This window comes from Papio anubis, chromosome 17 (assembly GCF_008728515.1).
Source record: "Papio anubis isolate 15944 chromosome 17, Panubis1.0, whole genome shotgun sequence".
In the NCBI taxonomy this organism is placed as follows: domain Eukaryota; kingdom Metazoa; phylum Chordata; class Mammalia; order Primates; family Cercopithecidae; genus Papio; species Papio anubis.
In genome coordinates this window covers 74112963-74132784 of record NC_044992.1, presented here as the reverse complement: position 1 = coordinate 74132784, position 19822 = coordinate 74112963, and the positions used below count along the sequence as shown (strand labels likewise).

The window sequence follows — 19822 nt, the reverse complement described above, 5'->3', positions numbered from 1 at the left end:
TGAAACCCCGTCTCTACTAAAAATACAAAAAAATTAGCCAGGCATGGTGGCGGGCACCTATGGTCCCAGCTACTCGGGAGGCTGAGGCAGGAGAATGGCGGGAACCCGGGAGGCGGAGCTTGCAGTGAGCCGAGATCACGCCACTGCACTACAGCCTGGGCGACAGAGGTAGACTCTGTCTCAAAAAATAAATAAATAAATATAAATAAATAAATAAATACCGTCTGTGGCCAGGTGTAGTGGCTCAAGCCTGTAATCCCAGCACTTTTGGAGGCCGAGGTGGCGGATCACAAGGTCAGGAGTTTGAGACCATCCTGGCGAACATAGTGAAATCCTGTCTCTACTGAAAATACAAAAAACTAGCCAGGCGTGGTAGCAGGCGCCTGTAGTCCTAGCTACTCGGGAGGCTGAGGCAAGAGAATCACTTGAACCCAGGAGGTAGAGGTTGCAGTGAGCCGAGATTGCGCCACAGCACTCCAGCCTGGGCAACAGTGAGACTCCAAAGAAAAAAAGAACCGTCTCATCTCCTGGAAAACTTTCTTGGGGCAGTCCCCTCCCCACTCAACCATTGGGTTTTGTTTTTTACATGTATTTGTCCTCTGTGTGTGTGTTTTTTTTTAACATGTATTTGATGTCTGTGTGTGTGTTTTTTACATGTATTTGTCTTGTGTGTATGTCTATGTGTGTTTTACATGTATTTGTCGTGTGTGTGTGTCTATGTGGTTTTTACATGTATTTGTCCTCTGTGTGTGTGTGTGACTTTATTGGTCTCTGGCCATTTTTGGCTGTTACGAAGGAGTGCTGCGCATGTTTCCATAGCAGCCATTGTGTGGGTCGTTTTGTTTCCCTTGCGTTGACACTGAGGGTTCGGCTGCCGGGTCGCAGCCATGTTGTGGTTGTGTCTGACTCTGTAAAATGCGGCCATTTATTTTCCAGAGTGGCCGTGTGTCCTCTTGCATCTCATCCTTGATTTATGAGTGTTCCAGCATCGTTGGTCTCTGGCTGCAGCCGTTCCGTGTGTGTGATGATATCTCACTGAATGGCGTCTCCTTGTGGTTGTAGTTTGCATTTCTCTGAGAACTGGCGGTGGCAACATCTTTCCCTGTGGTCTGTGGTTCTTGCCTTTTGAGATCTTTTGGGAAATGCCCCAGATGGTAAAGTGATCGGTTTCGCATTGCGTTTTCGGTAGCGCGTACCATGACGGACGGACGGTTGGTAGAGTTATTCAGCACATGTCTTGATTATGAGGAAGTCTCATGCGAGGTAGCTTTGCTTAGCCCTCTCATACTCTTTACAATGAAAAGTCTAAATTGAATTTGTGGTTCTGACATAAATGCTATACGTCTATTTTTTCGGAGAACTCGGGGGCAGAAAGTGGACTTTGGCTGCGAGAAATCAAAGGCAGTTCTTGATTGGTGTCCTCTGTCTCCACGCAGGCCTCTGTGTCCTTTGTCCCAATAGTAACAACTCCCTCCTGGCCTTCCCGGGCACACACACGGGCCATGTGCAGCTCGTGGACCTGGCCAGCACGGAGAAGCCACCAGTGGACATTCCTGCACACGAGGGTGTCCTGAGCTGCATTGCACTCAACCTGCAGGGAACAAGAATTGCAACTGCATCTGAGAAAGTAAGTGTGCCCCTCACCTTGTTGGCGTTGTGCCTCCTGGAGCAGCAGGCTCAGCAAAATGGCCACTCCCTGTATCAAGACTCAAAAGGCAGTGGGCCTGCCCCAACCTGGAGCCCCTCAGGGGCCTGTGGACCTGGCTGGTCATGTTACAGGTCGTCTTGTGCCCAGGGACTGGTTTTATTTCCAATTACTTACAAAGCAGTGCCTTGTAAAATATGATAAACCAAAGAAACAGGGCCAGGGGCAGTGGCTCACACCTGTAATCCCAGCAATTTGGGAGGCCAAGGCGGGCGGATCACTTGAGGTCAGGAGTTTGAGACCAGCCTGGCCAAGATGGTGAAATCCCGTCTCTACTGAAAATACAAAAATTAACCAGGCATAGTGGTGTGTGCCTCTGATCCCAGCTACTGAGAAGGCTAAGGCAGGAGAATCACTTGAACCCAGGAGGTGGAGGTTGCAGTGAGCCGAGATCACACCACTGCACTCCAGCCCAGGTGACAGAGTGAGACTCCGTCTCAAAAAAAAAAGAAACAAAAATACATACACATCCAAGTTTATTAGAAGAATCAGCCATGACAGGTTTGTCACGTTGTTGTAGATTTTGCAGAACCACAGTTTCTGTGTTTCTGTCTTCACAGCCTGAGAACAGACAGCTCCAAACCCTTTTGACCTGCTTAGTTACATGTCTTCATTGAATTACCACCAGATTATAACTTAAAATATTGACATATTGGACACATTGTCTTTTAATGTGTGAGATCAGAAGAACTGTTAACTTTTTAAAATAATTTTAAATCTGGGATTCTTTATACTTCTTTTTGCCTGAATTCAGATTTTTACAAAGAAAATTGGTATCTTTTACTATAGTTTTCATTGAAGACTGCAAGCCCAGTGTTGCTTTGTAGGAAATTACACATTGTGAGGGAGGTGAGACCACAAGCCAGTGATGGGATCCATTTGTGGGCCTGTCCGCGGAGGTTCGGCGTGGGGGCCCTGCTCCTACCCTTTGACACGGTGCCAGCACCAGGGTCCCTCCTCAGCACGTGGGGACACGTGGCTTGGGGCGCGTCCCGCTCACTCCTGGGACACAGCTGAGAGCAGGTTTAGTTATTTCTAGGTAGTTTGTTTTTGTTTTGTTTTGTTTTTTGAGATTGAGTTTTGATCTGTCATCCAGGCAGGAGTGCAGTGGTGCTATCTTGGCTCACTGCCACCTCCGCCTCCCGGGTTCAAGCGATTCTCCTGCCTCCACCTCCCGAGTAGCCGGGATGACAGGCACCTGCCACCACGCCTGGCTAATTTTTGTATTTTTAGTAGAAACGGGGTTTCACCATGTTGGTCAGGCTGGTCTCGATCTCCTGACCTCAGGTGATCCGCCCGTCTCGGCCTCCCAAAGTGCTGGGATTTTATCTTTTTTACCTTTAGATTCTCCATCCCCACCTCCCTGCAACTTTTTCTTCTTTATCTCCCTGTTACGAATGTGGATGCTTCTCTGCTTCCTGCTTTCTTAGCTCAGCAGTGCCCTCTGGGTTAGCCAGGTAGATGGGATTACACAGAGCCTTGCAACATCTGTGACCCATCCTGTGCTGTCGGCAGTCACCTATAGAGCTGCTCCCGCCTTGTCCCCCACAAGCTGGCTCCTTACTGAACTCCCAGGAGTAGGGGCTGCTGGGTTGAAGGATATACAGATTTTTTGTCGGATGTTGTCAAAGAGCGTTCGACAAAAGATGCAGCAGTTCTCGTTTTCCCAGCTGTCAGAATCAGCTGAAGAGTCCTCCTCGTTCGGGAGGAAATGTTAAAAACGCCCCCGGCACCCAAGGTCTTGGGCACCTCTTTCTTGGGAAAGCCAGCATAGCTGACGTGAATGGTTTTAAGTCCTTTTATTTTATTATTATTATTATTTTTGCCTCACCTTTTTGATGGCAGGATTCCCATGCTGCTGTTCCTAGCTATCTGAGGGAGTTAGGATTCGAACAGTGCTTCTCAGGTGAGCACACCGTGTAGCAGGAGCAGCAGCCTGGGCCTGGGCGTTCCTCCTGGGGGTCAGCCAGGGATGCAGGCGTTCAGGGGCAGAGTCCACACTGCCCGGTCAGGGGGTTGTCTCCTGAAGCCTCTCTCGACTTGTGCCCAGTGCTGTGGGACCAGGAGCCACCAACCAACTCTTTCTCGGGGGCATGGCGTGTGCTGGCAGTTGGAGGAGAACGTTAAGTATTAGATGATGTGGGTGAGTCGGAGAAAGGCTTGTGTGGACTAATGGGTTTGTGAATGTAAATCATTTCAAAAACTAACAAAACAAGTTTTGAATCTTTGATAATGAAACACTTCACTGTTTTTCAAAGGGGACCCTTATAAGAATATTTGATACTTCATCAGGGCATTTAATCCAGGAACTGCGAAGAGGCTCTCAAGCAGCCAATATTTACTGGTAAGGGCACCCTTCACCGGAGAAGAGCTCTGGGCTAACAGCACGGAAATGGGCCTTTGGGACGTGGGAGGGGGTAGGAGCAGGCACCCTCTACCCCACAAGGCTGGAGGAGGGAGAATGTTGGGCTGCTAGGGGGTTGGGTTTCAGCTTTTTAAATTGTGATTAATTTTAAGTTTTTATTGTGGGAAATTACACAAAAGTAGAAAGAATGTCGTAATTAACCCTGCTTCCGCATTTATCAGTAGTTGCTGGGTTTTGTTGTTGTTGTTTTTTGGGGTTTTTGTTTTGAGGCAAGGTCTTGCTCTGTTGCCCAGGCTGAAATGCAGTGACGCTATCACGGCTCACTACAGCCTCGACCTCCTGGGCTCATGCGATTCTCCTGCCTCGGCCTCTTGAGTAGCAGGGACCACAGTTGTGTACCACACGCCAGGCCAGTTGTGTTTTTGTAGCAGGGTCGCGCTGCTGCCCTGGCTGGCGGGCTCGGGTTCACTCCTGTTTATTTTTAGTCTTTCTGGTGTTTTTGCCAGCGTCACCTCTTGACCAGCGCTCCGGCTTGTGTTTAAGGCGATGCTGGAGACCGTGTTGGTTTGTCCGATTCCAGCCTGTTAGAGTCTCAGAGGCCACATGGCCGCCCACAGTGGTGTCCCTACAGCCCCCAGGTGTCTCTTGCTGAAGCCCTACTTGGGTAGGATCTCATGCCCTGTGGCCATGGCCAGGAGGCCTGGTGCCTCCCCCTTGGCTAGTATTGAGCAGCATTTGGGTCTTTGAGATGAAAATGTAATTAATTTAGCCAGGCGTGGTGGCTCCCGCTTGTAATTGCAGCACTTTGGGAGGCTAAGGCAGGTGGATCACCTGAGGTCAGGAATTCAAGACCAGCCTGGCCAACATGGCAAAACCTCGTCTGTACTAAAAATACAAAAATTAGCTGGGCGTGGTGGCTTGTGCCTGTAATCCCAGCTACTCAGGAGGCTGAGGCAGGAGGATCGCTTGAACCTGGGAGGTGGAGCTTGCGGTGAGCCGAGATCATGCCACTGCACTCCAGCCTGGGCAACAGAGCAAGACTCTGTCTCAAAAAAAAAAAAAAAAAGAAAGAAAAAAAATGTAATTAATATATAAATACAGTGGCTTTACCCGTGAGGTCCTGGGCCTTGTGGTGTGTGGAGCACACGCCTGTCTGCTCCCAGAACAGACAGCACGCAGCCGATGCCTGCCCCAGCCCAGGTGACCTCCACAGGGGCAGCCTGCACCTCCTGGAGCCAGGATCGTTGGAGAGAATGTGTGTTTCTCACCTGAGTCTCCTGAGGGCAGCCCTGAGTGGCATGTGGGGGGTGGTCTGCAGGAAGCCCCTTCCCTCTCCCAGACACACAGCTCGCCAGCTGCATTTGTGGGGCACCCGAGGAAGACTGTTGCCGTGATACACTGGATTGTGGCTGTGGCTTTGTGGCTTCAACCTGTGCTGCTGTGGGGATGGTTGTCGGCTTGTTAAAGAAAGGGCCGAATTCAGAATCGGCGCCTCCAGAGTGGGAATGTTGGGGTCTTCCGCGGTGTTGACAAGTGCTGTGGGTTAAGTCTCTGTCCACATCCACACAAGACTGAGCTGTGCTGGTTTTCTCTGCAGCATTAACTTCAATCAGGACGCATCCCTCATCTGCGTCTCCAGCGACCACGGCACAGTGCATATCTTTGCAGCTGAAGATCCAAAAAGGAATAAACAGTCCAGGTAGGTGTTAGGGGGTCTGCTGGTGGGAAAAGCTCAAGGATGAAAGGAGTCCTTGTTGTTTCAGTGTGGACAGGACGGGACCCCCCCAAGCCAGCAGGGCAGTGTGGATAGACCCCACATGTCATCAGGGCAGTGTACACAGACACCCCCATGCCAGCAGAGCAGTGTGGATAGACCTCACATGCTATCAGTGCTGAAATCTTGTTCATCTGATATTTCTTGGGGTTTAAAAATCAGTGCAGACCGGGCACAGTGGCTCACACCTATAATCCCAGCACTTTGGGAGGCCGATGTGGGCAGATCACCTGAGGTCAGGAGTTCGAGACCAGCCTGGCCAACATGGTGAAACCCCGTCTCTACTAAAACTACAGAAACTAGCCGGGCGTGGTGGCAGGCACCTGTAGTCCCAGCTACTTGGGAGGCTGAGGCAGGAGAATCACTTGAACCCGGAGGTGGAGCTTGTAATGAACCAAGATTGCGCCCCTGCACTCCAGCCTGGGTGACAGAGTAAGACTCCGTCTCAAAAAAAAAAAAAAAAATTAAAAGCGAAAATAGAATTTAAAAATAAAATCATACAACAGGCTTTGTCATGCATGGCAAAAAAAAATTCATTAAAGCTCAAACTATATGAAATAGCATTTTAATATTTTCAGCAGCAGTCTGAGTTTAAGCAGGTGATTTTTTTTTTCCCTGTAAACTTTTGTAGATGCAACCACCCTTTCTTTTTTTGTCTTCACAGTTTGGCCTCAGCCAGTTTCCTTCCAAAATACTTCAGTTCCAAGTGGAGTTTCTCCAAGTTTCAGGTTCCCTCAGGCTCTCCGTGCATTTGTGCCTTTGGAACAGAGCCAAACGCTGTCATTGGTGAGTGGTCCTTCCTGGAGGGAACGTCCCAGCCCATCCCACCTGGGCTACATCCACTGAGCCTCGGACCCAACTTCCCACAGAATTCCCACCGCCGCACTGTGGCACCAATGGCCGCCCAGTTCCCCTTACTTCTCCTGTGGGCACAGTGGGTCCCGCTTATGGTCTGCACGGCCATTTGGGATGTCTTCAACCCCCATCCCATCCCTCCAGTCTCCCCAGGAAATCACTGGGACGGGTCTTCCAGTGTTTGTATAGATGACCAAAGAATGTTTCTTACCCTGTAGCCAACACTAGGTGACTAGATGTTCACCCCAAGACAGTCGGGGCGCCCAGCCATGGTGCCGAGTGCACTCAGTGGGGATCTGGGGCTGTTTGGGGCTGTCAGAGCAGCTGCCTGGCTCCAAGAGACTGTTTGCAGTTCAGCTCAGTGGGACTTGTTGCTTTTAACTTTGGGGGAAAGAAACACGGGTAAAATGGTCTCCTTCTATCCCAGCGATTTGTGCAGACGGCAGCTACTACAAATTCCTGTTCAACCCCAAGGGGGAGTGCATCCGGGATGTCTACGCGCAGTTTCTAGAGATGACCGATGACAAGCTGTGACTCCAGCCGGGAGCGCCACAGCACCCACCACCTGCCGCCTTCAGGCTCTCGGGGCTGGTGCCAGCGCCCCAGGGGCCTCCTGGGCCACGGGCTGGAGGGGCTGCCCAGGGACCTTGGTCTCGAAGCCATATGTGGTTGTCTGCTTTCCTAAGGACTCCCATTTCCAGTATTAAAGAGAGAATCATCATCAAGGCACCGTAGGTACTCAGTGGCTGTGACCAGCTCGAGTGGCCGTGGCTGTTCCCGTGAGCTCAGCTGTGACCAGCTCGAGTGGCCGTGGCTGTTCCCGTGAGTTCAGCTGTGACGTTCGCTTCAGTGGCTCCACAGCGTCTCACACTGACGGGCTCCGTACAGACCTGGGGACTGGGCTGAGAGGGTGGACGAGTTCAAGTTTGTTTTTGCAACAGATTCCATCGTTCTGACTGAGTCTGCAGTGGGGAAGTGAACACGTGTGCAAACGTAAGTTCTTACATTATAAGCAGATTTAAATAGAACACCAGCAGCTTGCCTTAGAAAAGGAGAAAGGAATTCCTTCTCCCGACCGAACATGAAGAAAAACGACCTGACCCTGTAGAGAGAACGCGGCGTGAACGTTCCCCTCGTGTGAGCCCAGCCTGTGGTCTTCTCCACACCCGCAGCGTGGCCATCTGTGCCCGTGTGTGCCGTCCCCGTCTCTGCTGGGGCCGTTAGAACGAGGCAGACACCAGGCCACCCTAGAAGCCGAGCCGTCGGACCTCAGGCGTGTGCGGGGCAGGGACGCGGGTCTCCTGGTTACATTCTGGGTTAAATCTGTTTCCTGGTTACGTGTAGGGAACAGCAGAGTGATGCACGGACTTTGAACATTTGTTATGGGGGGAACATCCTTTCACGTCGGGGTCATCTGCCAGGGCAGGGTCTGGGAGGGCCCGCTGCAGTTCCCGCTGGCGTGGAGGGAAATGCCTTGGTCTGGCCTCCGAGCCCCCAAGTCCACCGTCTCCCCTCCCCTCATTTATAAGAATAGCTACACACTAACATTTTGGGAAGGAAAGGCACATAACTTTTTTTAACATTTGGTAACTAAAATAGGTTATGGGCTCTATATTGTCAGCTACTTGGGATATATATTTAATTTTCTTAAATTCCCGTTAAAGAAACTCTATTTTATGGTTTTGATTTCAGATTGCAAACATATAAAACCTGCGTAGCAGCGAGTTCTTGGTTTCGCCAGTTCCTTCAGTTCCTTTACTGTTACTGTCATGTAATCAACTAACTTTGTATGTGGATTTTGATGTAAAGTATGCATGTTCCTTTTATGTGTATTTAATCATGTTTAATTTTGCACACTTATTTGTAATGTTTCTTTTAAATAAAAGTGACTAATTTTGTTGTACTCGGACCTGTAATGGGAAATAGAATTGTGTGTTATGAAGCCAAACGCTGTTGCCCTTGTGAGAATCTGGTTGGACTGTAGGTTTCAGAGCAGCCTGTGGGACTGAAGGGGGGCCGGCCTGTGACAGGACAAGGTGGAAGCCAGGGCCACTGGGTGCAGAGCCTAGAGCTTCACTCCCTGAGGCGGGGACGGCCTGCCCCTGCCTGGAGGGCGCTTCTGGAGGAGGGAGGGAGGAAATGCATCTGTAGGAGGCCTGTGTGGCTCCAGGAGGTCTGAGGCTCCTGTTGCCTGCCGAGGTGGAGAGTGGCTGTGAGTAGCAATGTCCCTGCGTGTTGAAGTGGCAGCTTGAAGTGAGCCGGGGCACCCTGTCTTGTCTAACACTTGAGATCTGACTCTGGGTGGGGGAGTAGGAACGTAATTACCAGTTGATAAACATGAAGCTGGGGAAAATGCATGCAAGAAGGGTGGGCTTTCTCGAGAGCTGATGGCGGACGGCCGGGCTGTGTGACAGCCCCGTTCACCAGGAACGTGGTGAGGGCCTGGCAGCACCGGCCCTCCCCAGGCGTGTGCTTCTTAAAAATCACTGTAGGCCGGGTGCGGTGGCTCAAGCCTGTAATCCCAGCACTTTGGGAGGCCGAGACGGGCGGATCACGAGGTCAGGAGTTCGAGACCATCCTGGCTAACACGGTGAAACCCCGTCTCTACTAAAAAATACAAAAAACTAGCCGGGTGAGGTGGCGGGCGCCTGTAGTCCTAGCTACTCGGGAGGCTGAGGCAGGAGAATGGCGTAAAAACCCGGGAGGCGGAGCTTGCAATGAGCTGAGATCCGGCCACCGCACTCCAGCCTGGGCGACACAGCGAGACTCCGGTCTCAAAAAAAAAAAAAAAAAAAAAAAAAATCACTGTAGAGCGGCAAGGACGCAGTGTCCTCGAGCCGGGACTGTCGGGAGCGCAGCAGGCTGCTTTTCAAATGGAACTGATGGGAAGCGCGCCGTACAGAAGACAAGGCCGGGCTGCTGCGTCCCCCGGGAACCTCCTGTACCCTGGACATGGTGTGAAGGGTCTCCAGAGCTACTGCCTCAGAAGGTGCCTACTCAGCAGCTTTCCTGTCTGATCTCACAGGTGTGTGGGCATGGATGACGCTGGCTGTGTTTCTGGTCTGCTCTCCCTCCCCCATGGCCCTGGGATGTCTTGTGGGGACAGGTGGCTTGTGCCCTGGGGAACGCAGCCCTGACCCACACCCACCCTGTGTTTGACGGTGACGCCTGTGTGAACCCTTGGCCCCCTCCCCCTCCCTCCCACCACTGTAGTCGGGGGCGCTGGCCGTCTGCAGCCTTCTGTGACCCGAGTGTTACATTTGTGTTTTCTTTCTGCAACCAAACCAAGCTCCTGAATGCCGGAGATCTCTCACGTGACTTAGTCCTCACCTCTTCTGTTGTGTCAGAGGCATTTGGTTGATGATATTTTTGAATCTTGTACCAAAATTTTTCTTTTCCAGATGGTTCAGAAAATACAGTGAAAAAACACAATGTTCCTTGTAAAATAACATAATAGAAAAATACAAATTTGTAAGAAAAATTGCCCCATGTTTCCACCTGCAGAGATCACTCGTGGACAACCCCACGCCTGAATGTAACATCTGTTTTTATTTAAAATTTTTTTTGGTAGAGACGGTTATCCTCCACCTCCTGGGCTCAAGCGATCTTCCCACCTTGGCCTCCCAAAGTGCTGGGATTACAGGCATGAGCCACCACGCCTGGCCACATTTATTTCAGATACATTTGTCAGTTCTAAAGCTGGTTTCTAATTCATGGCAATGACTTGTGTCTGCCCATTTGTATGCACTCTGCACGCTTTAAAATCCTCGTCTGCTGGCCGGGCACGGTGTCTCGAGCCTGTAATCCCAGCACTTTGGGAGGCTGAGACGGGCGGATCACGAGGTCAGGAGATCGAGACCATCCTGGCTAACACGGTGAAACCCCGTCTCTACTAAAAAATACAAAAACCTAGTCGGGCGAGGTGGCAGGCGCCTGTAGTCCCAGCTACTCGGGAGGCTGAGGCAGGAGAATGGCGTAAACCCAGGAGGTGGAGCTTGCAGTGAGCTGAGATCCGGCCACTGCACTCCAGCCTGGGCGACAGAGCGAGACTCCGTCTCAAAAAACAAAAAAAAATCCTTGTCTGCTGATTCCAGCATCTGAGTCTTCTCGGAGGCTGCCTCCTGATCTTCCTTTATTCTGAGTGGGGACACGCTTGCCTCACTGCCTAGTAACTGTGGGTTCTACGGGGAACACTGCAGATGGTGTTGCAGATACGGATTCTGTACATCCGAGGAATCTGGGGTTTCTGTTTTAGGCAGGTGCTGAGACTGAACTCACTGCATTCCGAGTCTGCCCTGGGGCAGGATGGGCGGGGCCCGGACCAGAGAAGCAAACAAGCCACTTGGGGGTGACCATGCGTGCCGCTAGGAATGGCTGTTTAATTTTAAGTGACTTTCTGCATCTGTTGTGATGATCACGGTTGCCCGTCACTCATTAATGTGGCATCACATTGACTTTTGAATGTTCGGCCAACCTTGCTGTCCTGCGGGAAAGCCCACTGGGTCATGGTGTGTTATCCTTAAGTAAATACCGTTGAATTCGCCAGGCGCAGTGGCTCATGCCTGGAATCCCAGCACCTTAGGAGGCCGAGGTGGGTGGATCACGTGAGGTCAGGAGTTTGAGACCAGCCTGACCAACATGGTGAAACCCTCTCTACTAAAACTACAAAAATTAACCAGGCGAGGTGGCGGGCGCCTGTAATCCCAGCTACTCGGGAGGGTAAGGCAGGAGAATCGCTTGAACCTGGCAGGTAGAGGCTGCAGTGAGCCGAGGTCGTGCCATTGCACTCTAGCCTGGCTGACAGTGAGACTGTCTCAGGGATTAAACAAACAAATTTTAATAGTTGGGGATTTTTTTTGGATGTATATTTATAAAGGATTCTGATTTCTAATTTTGCTTATATCCTTGCCACATTCTGGAATTAGGGATCAGGTTAGTGATTTTGTGGTTTTGGCATTAATTTTAAAATGATTTGTCTTAGGCAACATCCACCAAAATGTAGACAGACAGCAGGTTTTAACAAAAGCAAATGTAGACTTGAGACTGAGGTGGCACCTAGTGAAATGTTGTTTCTTTCATAGCTCTGTTCAAGAGAGACGCCACCGTCTCAGAGGCCGCGAATCCCCCGACATGGGCTCTGAGCCTCCCACAGACACCTGCAGCCCCATCTTGAGTTGTCCATGCTGGCTGCCAGCCAGAATCCTGTCATCCGTGTAAGACGTTTCAGATGGTGAGTCTGACGACGCTTCTGGGGCATGCGAGCTGAGGGCTAATTATCTCCTAGTCTCTCATGGACGTGTGGGAAAAAACAGGCAAGGATCTGGCCAGATACTGTGGAACAGAGTGTCGTCCTGACCTTTATAGCAGAGTGTAACTCCAGAAAATCTGCACTGTTCTACCTCAATTTCGATATTTGCACAAAGGACTTGAACTTCATGTCTCACATTATTCTTACCATTATCACCTGATACTGACAGCTGCCTATCTTTTTTCTTTTTCTTTTTTTTTTTTGAGACAGGGTCTCACTCCAGGCTGGAGTGTGGTGACGCGATCTCAGCTTATCGCAACCTCTGTCTCCTGGATTCAAGCAATCCTCCCACCTCAGCCTCCTGAGTAGCTGGGACTACAGGCGCAAACCACCATGCCCGGCTCATTTCTGTTAATGTTTTGTAGAGACAGTGTCTCTCTATGTTCTCCAGGCTGGTCTTGAACACCTGGCCTGAGGCAGTCCTCCCGCCTCAGCCTCCCAAAGTGTTGGGATTACAGGTGTGAGCCACCAAGCCCAGTCATGCTTTTCTTTCTTTCTCCACCTCCTGGACTCAAGTGATCCTTCTGCTTCAGTTTCCCAAATAGCTAGGACTATAGGCATGCACCACCATGCCTGGCTAATTTATGTTTTTTTGTTTTTGAGACGGAGTCTCACTTTGTCTCCCAGGCTGGAGTGCAGTGGCTCAACCTCAGCGCACTGCAACGTCCGCCTCCCGGATTCAAGAAATTCTCCTGCCTCCGCCTCTCGAGTAGCTGGGATTACAGGTATGCATCACCACGCCCGGCTAATTTTTTTTTTTTTTTTCTGAGAGGGAGTCTTGCTCTGTCGCCCAGGCTGGAGTGCAGTGGCGCCATCTCGGCTCACTATAACCTCTGCCTCCCGGGTTCACACCATTCTCCTGCCTCAGCCTCCCGAGTAGCTGGGACTACAGGTGCCCACTGCCACGCCCGGCTAATTTTTTTGTATTTTCAGTAGAGACAGGGCTTCACCATGTTAGCCAGGATGGTGTCGTTCTCCTGACCTCGTGATCTGCCCGCCTCGGCCTCCCAAAGTGCTGGGATTACAGGCGTGAACCACCGTGCCTGGCTAATTTTTTTGTATTTTTAGTAGAGATGGGGTTTCACCATGGTGGCCAGGCTGGTCTCAAACTCCTGACCTCATGTGATCCGCCTGCCTGTGCCTCCCAAAGTGCTGGGATTACAGGTGTGGGCCGCTGCACTTGGCCTACCTGGCTAATTCTTAATTTTATAATTTTGTTTTAGAGATGGGGGTTTTAGAGATGGGGTTGCCCCAGCCTTGTATCAAACTCCTGGGCGGAAGCGAACTTCCTGCCTGGGCCTCTCAAACTGTTGGGATTACAGGCGTGAGCCTTAATCCACTGAAGCCATGCCTGGCCTTAATTTCCTTTTCGATTGTTCATTGCTGGTGCATATAAATACAACTTATTTTTGTCTTGATCTTGTACACCACAACACTGCTGAATTCATTTGTCAGGCTCTAGTAGGTTGAGTGTGTGTGTGTATTCTGTGGAAGTTTTTATACATAATCATTCCATCTGCAAGTAGTTATCACCCCTTCCAATTCAGATGCCTGCCTTTCTTGCTCAATTGCTCTAAGACTCACAGCAACGCCGACCAGCCGTAGTGAAGGCAGATATTCTTGTTCCTGATCCGAAAGGAAAAGCTTCCAGTCTTTCACTGTTGAGTACGTATACGGTTAGCTCTGGGTCTCTCTGCATTTTTCCTGCTTGGATTTTGTTGAGCTTGTTGGACGTACAGATTCATGTCTTGATTGGATCAGGGAAGTTTTCATTGATCAGGGGTTCCTGAAGTGTTTCTTCTTCCTCTTTCTCTACTCTGGAATTTCATCAGGTATATGTTGTTACGCTTGATGGTCCCATAGGCCCGTTATCGTTTACTTTCCCTGCATTTTTCTTCTCTGCTGCTTAGACTGGTAATTTCATTGACCCTACCTTCAAGTCCGTGGCTGCTTTCTGATGCCTGCTGAAATCTGCTGATAAATTCCTCTAGTGAATTTCTTATTTTAGCTATTTTACTTTTCAGTCCTAGATTTTGAGTTTCTTTTTTTTTTTTTTTGAGGCGGAGTCTCACTCTGTCGCCTGGGCTGGAGTGCGGTGGCCGGATCTCAGCTCACTGCAAGCTCCGCCTCCCGGGTTTACGCCATTCTCCTGCCTCAGCCTCCCGAGTAGCTGGGACTACAGGCACCCGCCGCCACCACACCCGGCTAGTTTTTTGTATTTTTTAGTAGAGATGGGGTTTCCCCGTGTTAGCCAGGATGGTCTCCATCTCCTGACCTGGTGATCTGCTCACCTCGGCCTCCCAAAGTGCTGAGATTACAGGCTTGAGCCACCGCGCCCGGCCCTGTTCTTATTTCTTATACTTCTTTGTCCCTGGATCCCTTCCACTCCTTGAGCATATTTAAGACAAAGTGTTTGTCTAGTAAATCCCATTTCCAGGCTTCCTCAAGGACGGTTTCTGTCACCGTGTCCCTGCCCCGGGCTCGTGAGTGGCTCCTTGTTTCCTGTTCCTTTGTGTGCTTTGTTTTGAGACAGTTTCGCTTGTCACCCAGGCTGGAGTGCAGTGGCGAGGTCTCGGCTCACTGTAACCTCTGCCTCCTGGCTTCAAGCGATTCTCCTGCCTCAGCCTCCCGAGTAGCTGGGATCACAGATGCCTGCCACCACGCCCAGCTAGTTTTCGTATTTTTGGTAGAGATGGGGTTTCTTTTTTTTTTTTTTTTTTTTTTGACTCAGTGTTTCCCGTTCTATCACCCAGGGGGGAGGGTGGTGGCCCGCTCTCAGCCCCCTGCAACCTCCGCCTCCCGGGTTCACGCCATTCTCCTGCCTCAGCCTCCCGAGTAGCTGGGACCACAGGCGCCCGCCACTTCGCCCGGCTAGTTTTTTGTATTTTTTAGTAGAGACGGGGTTTCACCGTGTTAGCCAGGATGGTCTCAATCTCCTGACCTCGTGATCCGCCCGTCTCGGCCTCCCAAAGTGCTGGGATTACAGGCTTGAGCCACCGCGCCCGGCCAGAGATGGGGTTTCACCATGTTGGCCAGGCTGGTCTTGAACTCCTGACCTCAGGTAATCCACCTACCTTGGCCTCCCAAAGTGCTAAGATTTCAGGCATAAGCCACCACACCCAGCCTGTTTTCTGTTTTTTTAAACAAAATTAGAACTGGCCAAGTGTGGTGGCCCATGCCTGTAATCCCAGCCCTTTGGGAGGCCAAGGCGGGAGAAGAGCTTAAGTCCGGGAAGTTGAGGTCATCCTGGGCCACACAGCAAGACCCGTCTCTACAAATAAAAATAAGATTTTATTTTTTCCCCTCAATTTTGATTTCCTTTTTCAATTTTGTTACCTGCTTGCTTTAGACTTACTTTGTTTTTCTTTAGTTTAAGGTGGAAACTTAATTGATTTTAGACCTTTCTTTTTTTTGATACAGTATCTCGCTGCCGCCCAGGCTGGAGTGCAGTAGCATGATCTCAGCTCACTGCAACCTCTGCCTCCTGAGTAGCTGGGACACCCGCCACCACGCCCGGCTAATTTTTGTATTTTTAGTAGAGACGGGATTTCACCATGCTGGCCACCGTGTTATTTTCCGCTTTATTTCCTCTCCCTCGTCTCCACGTTGGTTCCCTTTTTTCTGCTGCCTTTTGTATTATTTAATATTCTTTTCAACCTTCCATTTTAAATTTAACCAACTGACTTTTAAACTTGATCTTGACAAGCAGTATTCGTGATTGCACTGGGTGATAATAGAAAAACTGACTTTCACAGTCTACTTCAGAGTAAGGGCTACATTTTGTTTGAAGTGGTAAAACTTACAAACTTTGTGTTTCCTCTTTCATAACTTTTTCTCTATTTACATACACCAAACATTCTGAAGGAGCAGTTTAAAATTTGTGCTGTGAAAGTCATACATATTCTAAAGAACTCATATTCACTCAGATATATTTTTGTTTTTTTCATTCCTGAAGTTACAGGTTTCCTCTGTTTTAGCCTGAAGAACTCCTTAAGCATCTTTTTGAGCTGTTCTACTGGTGAAGAATTCTTAGTTTTCCTTCATCCAAGAATATCTTTATTTTTCCTATATTCCTATTTTTTGTGGATACAGTACTCTGGATTGAAAATTTCCTTTCAGCCCTTAAAAAATGTTCTAGTCAGCTGGGCACGGTGGCTCCTGCCTATAATCCCAGCACTTTGGGAGGCTGAGGTGGGTGGGTCACCTGAGGTCAGAGTTCAAGACCAGCCTGACCAACATGGCAAAACCCTGTGTCTACTAAAAATACAAAAATTAGGTGGGCGTGGTGGCGAGTGCCTGTAATCGCAGCTACTTGGGAGGCTGAGGCAGGAGAATCACTTGAACTCAGGAGGCAGAGGTTGCAGTGAGCCGAGATCACGCCACTGCACTGCAGCCTGGGTGACAAGAGCAAGACTCTGTCTCAAAAAAAGAAAAAAAAGAAAAATGTAGTTAATCTGATTTGTTATCCTTTGTGTATACAAGCAGAGTATCCCTCATCTGAAAAGCTTAGAACTAGAAGTTTTTCAGAATGCAATTTTTTTTTTTTTTGAGACGGAGCCTTGGTCTGTCCCCAGGCTAGAGTGCAGTGGTGCAATCTCGGCTCACTGCAAGCTCCGCCTCCTGGGTTCACACTATTCTCCTGCCTCAGACTCCTGAGTAGCTGGGACTACAGGCGCCGCCACCACGCCCACCTAATTTTTTGTATGTTCAGTAGAGACGGGGTTTCACCATGTTAGCCAGGATGGTCTCGATCTCCTGACCTTGTGATCTGCCCACCTCGGCCTCCCAAAGTGCTGGGATTACAGGTGTGAGCCACCGTGCCCAGTCTCAGAATGCAATTTTTAAAATTTTTATTTTGGAGTATTTGCAATGTACTTTCCAATTCAGCATCCCTGTTTTTTTTGAGACAAGGTCTCACTCCCATAACCCAAGCTGGACTGTGGTGGTGCAATCACGATTCAGTCCAGTTTCAACCTCCTGGGTTCAGGTGATCCTCCCGCCTGGGCCTCCTGAGTAGCTGGGACTACAGGTACACACCACCACGCCTGGCTTATTTTTAGTGGAGACAGGATTTTGCCAAGTTGCCTAGGCTGGTCTCCAACTCCTGGGCTCATGTGATCCTCCCGCCTTGGCCTCCCAAAGTGTTGGGATGAGCCACCATGCCCCGCCCAGCATTCCTAATTCAGAAACGTGAAGTCCAAAATGCTCCAATGAATATTTCCTTTGATCATCGTGTCAACACTCAGAAAGTTTTGGATTTTAGATTACTGAATTTTCAGATTAGGAATACTCAGCCTGTGTAAGTCAACTGTCTTTGGCTGCTTTCCAGGGTAAAAAAAATCTGTTTAGTTTATTGCCTCAACATGGTTTTCCTTGAGATTATCTTATTGGAATTCACTGAGCTTTGTGAATCTTTATTTAGACAGAGTCTCACTATCTCCCAGGCTGGAGTGCAGTGGCACAATCTTGGCTCACTGCAACCTCTGCCTCCTGGGCTCAAGTGATTCTCCTGCCTCAGCCTCCCAAGTAGCTGGGAATACAGGTGTGAGCCACCATGCCCGACTAATTCTGTATTTTTAGCAGAGACGGGGTTTCACCATGTTGGCCAGGCTGGTCTCGAACTCCTGACCTCAAGTGATCCACCTGCTCTGGCCTCCCAAAGTGCTGGGATGACAGGCATGAGCCACCGCGCCCGGACTAAAATATTTATTTAAAAATGTTTGTATACGTTGTTTCTCTGTTCTATAGGAATCTGGTGACTTACACACTCGACCCTTGGTCTTGTCCTACAAGCCCCAGTTCATTTTTGTTTCCAAACGTTTTCTGTTCATTCACTGAATTTTTTCATGTATTTGATTCATTTCAGGAGCATTTGCCCTTTTTTCACAGAGCATGGTTATCATCACTGTGCTTTATCTCATGTTTCCAACATTTGGGTCACGTGAGAGTTGGCATTCGGTCTTTCCACTTTAGGGCTGGATTTTTCTGGCTCTTTTTACGTTTAGTAATTTTGTATTCTGGACATTTGGATACCTGGAGAGTCCACGTCCATGAACACCCTCTGCAGGATGTTGAGTTTCGTCTCAGCAGGCAGGTCACCCAGGGATGTCCCGACGCATGTGCCTGCTGGAGCTGTGGCTCTGGCGTCAGGCTAGTTTTCCAGTCTCTGTTGTGCTGTTCACCCAGGGGCCAGTCTACACAGGAGTTGAGCTCACGCAGCCTTTGCTGTTTTCCCCAGGTCAGTGCCGTTCCTTTGGAGCTTTAGGGGTCTCTAACTCCTTTGCTGTGTCCTTTGATTTGAAAGCCCAGGTTTTAGCCTCTCTGTGCTGATCCCATTCCTATGACTAGGTCCAGCCTGGGGCCAAAGTGGAGCAGGGATTTCCCTCATGCTCTTTGGACTAGAGCAGCCGTTTTCCAGTTCCTCTCGTCAGAATGACGGGTTCTGTGGGAGTCGTGTCTGCAGGGCTGCAGCTTGCAGGAGTTTCTCTGCCCAGGAGGAGAGGGAAGGGGGCTTCTCTTGGGAGATTCTAATGTTCATCTCTAATGTGTGGTTCTGATAGACCACCCCAGACTAGGCTCAGCAGTGGACTAGGCCCAGCAACGGGAGGGGAGAACCCAGGAAAAACCCGTCACACCGGTCCTTGTTCCGGCTGTGGTCTGCCTGTTCTGTGTTACATATGGGTGACTTGCTGTAGGACTGAGATAGTTGCTCTGTTGGGTCCACAGTCACAACCCCTAGGAGAGACAGGGTGGAGGAGCCCGCGGAGACCTCTGTGGCCAGTTTAGTCATCAGAGGTCACCCAAGACCCACTCTGAATTCTCATTTTGTGTTGCCGTGGACATGGCTCAGAAAGGGGGCAACAAACAGTGCCCATTTCCCAGCACCCATGAACACAGCCCGGGTGCACTGCAGACACAGGCCTGGCAGAAACAGATTACAAACGACTGCTTCACCCTGCTGGAAGAGAGTCTCGCAGGGTGTGACAAAGTTGTTTTATGCCAATATGAACTGTTTTAAATTAGGGGATCAGTGTAAGGAACAAAACACTCCATTATGAACTCTCTGTCCGTGAACATCATTTAGCTCCCAAAGGCCTCTGTCATTTTCAGCATGATTTCTTCCCTCTGCTGCCCTGGTGAGTGCTGATAATGTCCTCACAATTCCAGACATTAGCAATCCACACCCGATTTTCAGGGGCTGAAAGATCAAAGTGTTCCTGTACTTGAATACCAAGTACGTCTTCAGAAGAGCTGGTTTCTCTTTTTTTTTTTTTTGAGACGGAGTCTCGCTCTGTCGCCCAGGCTGGAGTGCAGTGGCGCCATCTCCACTCACTGCAAGTTCTGCCTCCCGGGTTCACGCCATTCTCCTGCCTCAGCCTCCCGAGTAGCTGGGACTACAGGCACCATCACCGCGCCCGGCTAATTGTTTGTATTTTTAGTAGAGACGGGGTTTCATCGTGTTTGCCAGGATGGTCTCGATCTCCTGAACTCGTGATCCGCCTGCCTCGGCCTCCCAAAGTGCTGGGATTACAGGCGTGAGCCACCACGCCCGGCCACGAGCTGCTTTTTCACTTCCTGAGAAAATGTACCTCAAGGTGCTTTGCAGTGATCTTCATCCTCAGGTTGGAGAGAAAGTCTGCAGAAGAAACAGTGACAGCCACGATCTCCAGGTAACTTTAAAACTCCGACATCATAGATAAATCATCAAGACCCTGTTACCACTGCCCGTAACACGGCGCCTTTTCCGCCTGCACACTCAACACGCCGTCCCGCTGGTGGGGCCTACACTGCTGGTCTTCAGTGCAGCTCCCTGGT

General features: G+C 49.9%; 1 protein-coding gene across 3 annotated transcripts in view; it reads left to right on the top strand.

The window, feature by feature from the left end:
- The window catches only part of WDR45B (WD repeat domain 45B), a 32807-nt gene extending 24192 nt beyond the window's left edge, over positions 1–8615 (top strand). For all 3 annotated transcript variants that reach the window (XM_003913623.3, XM_009191557.4, XM_021928475.2), the window contains 5 exons: positions 1437–1627; positions 3964–4049; positions 5668–5769; positions 6509–6630; positions 7127–8615. In XM_003913623.3, the coding sequence (XP_003913672.1) occupies positions 1437–1627; positions 3964–4049; positions 5668–5769; positions 6509–6630; positions 7127–7233 (608 nt within the window). In that variant the 3' untranslated portion in view covers positions 7234–8615. The remainder of the gene's footprint in view (positions 1–1436; positions 1628–3963; positions 4050–5667; positions 5770–6508; positions 6631–7126) is intronic.
- The last annotated feature ends 11207 nt before the right edge of the window (positions 8616–19822 follow it).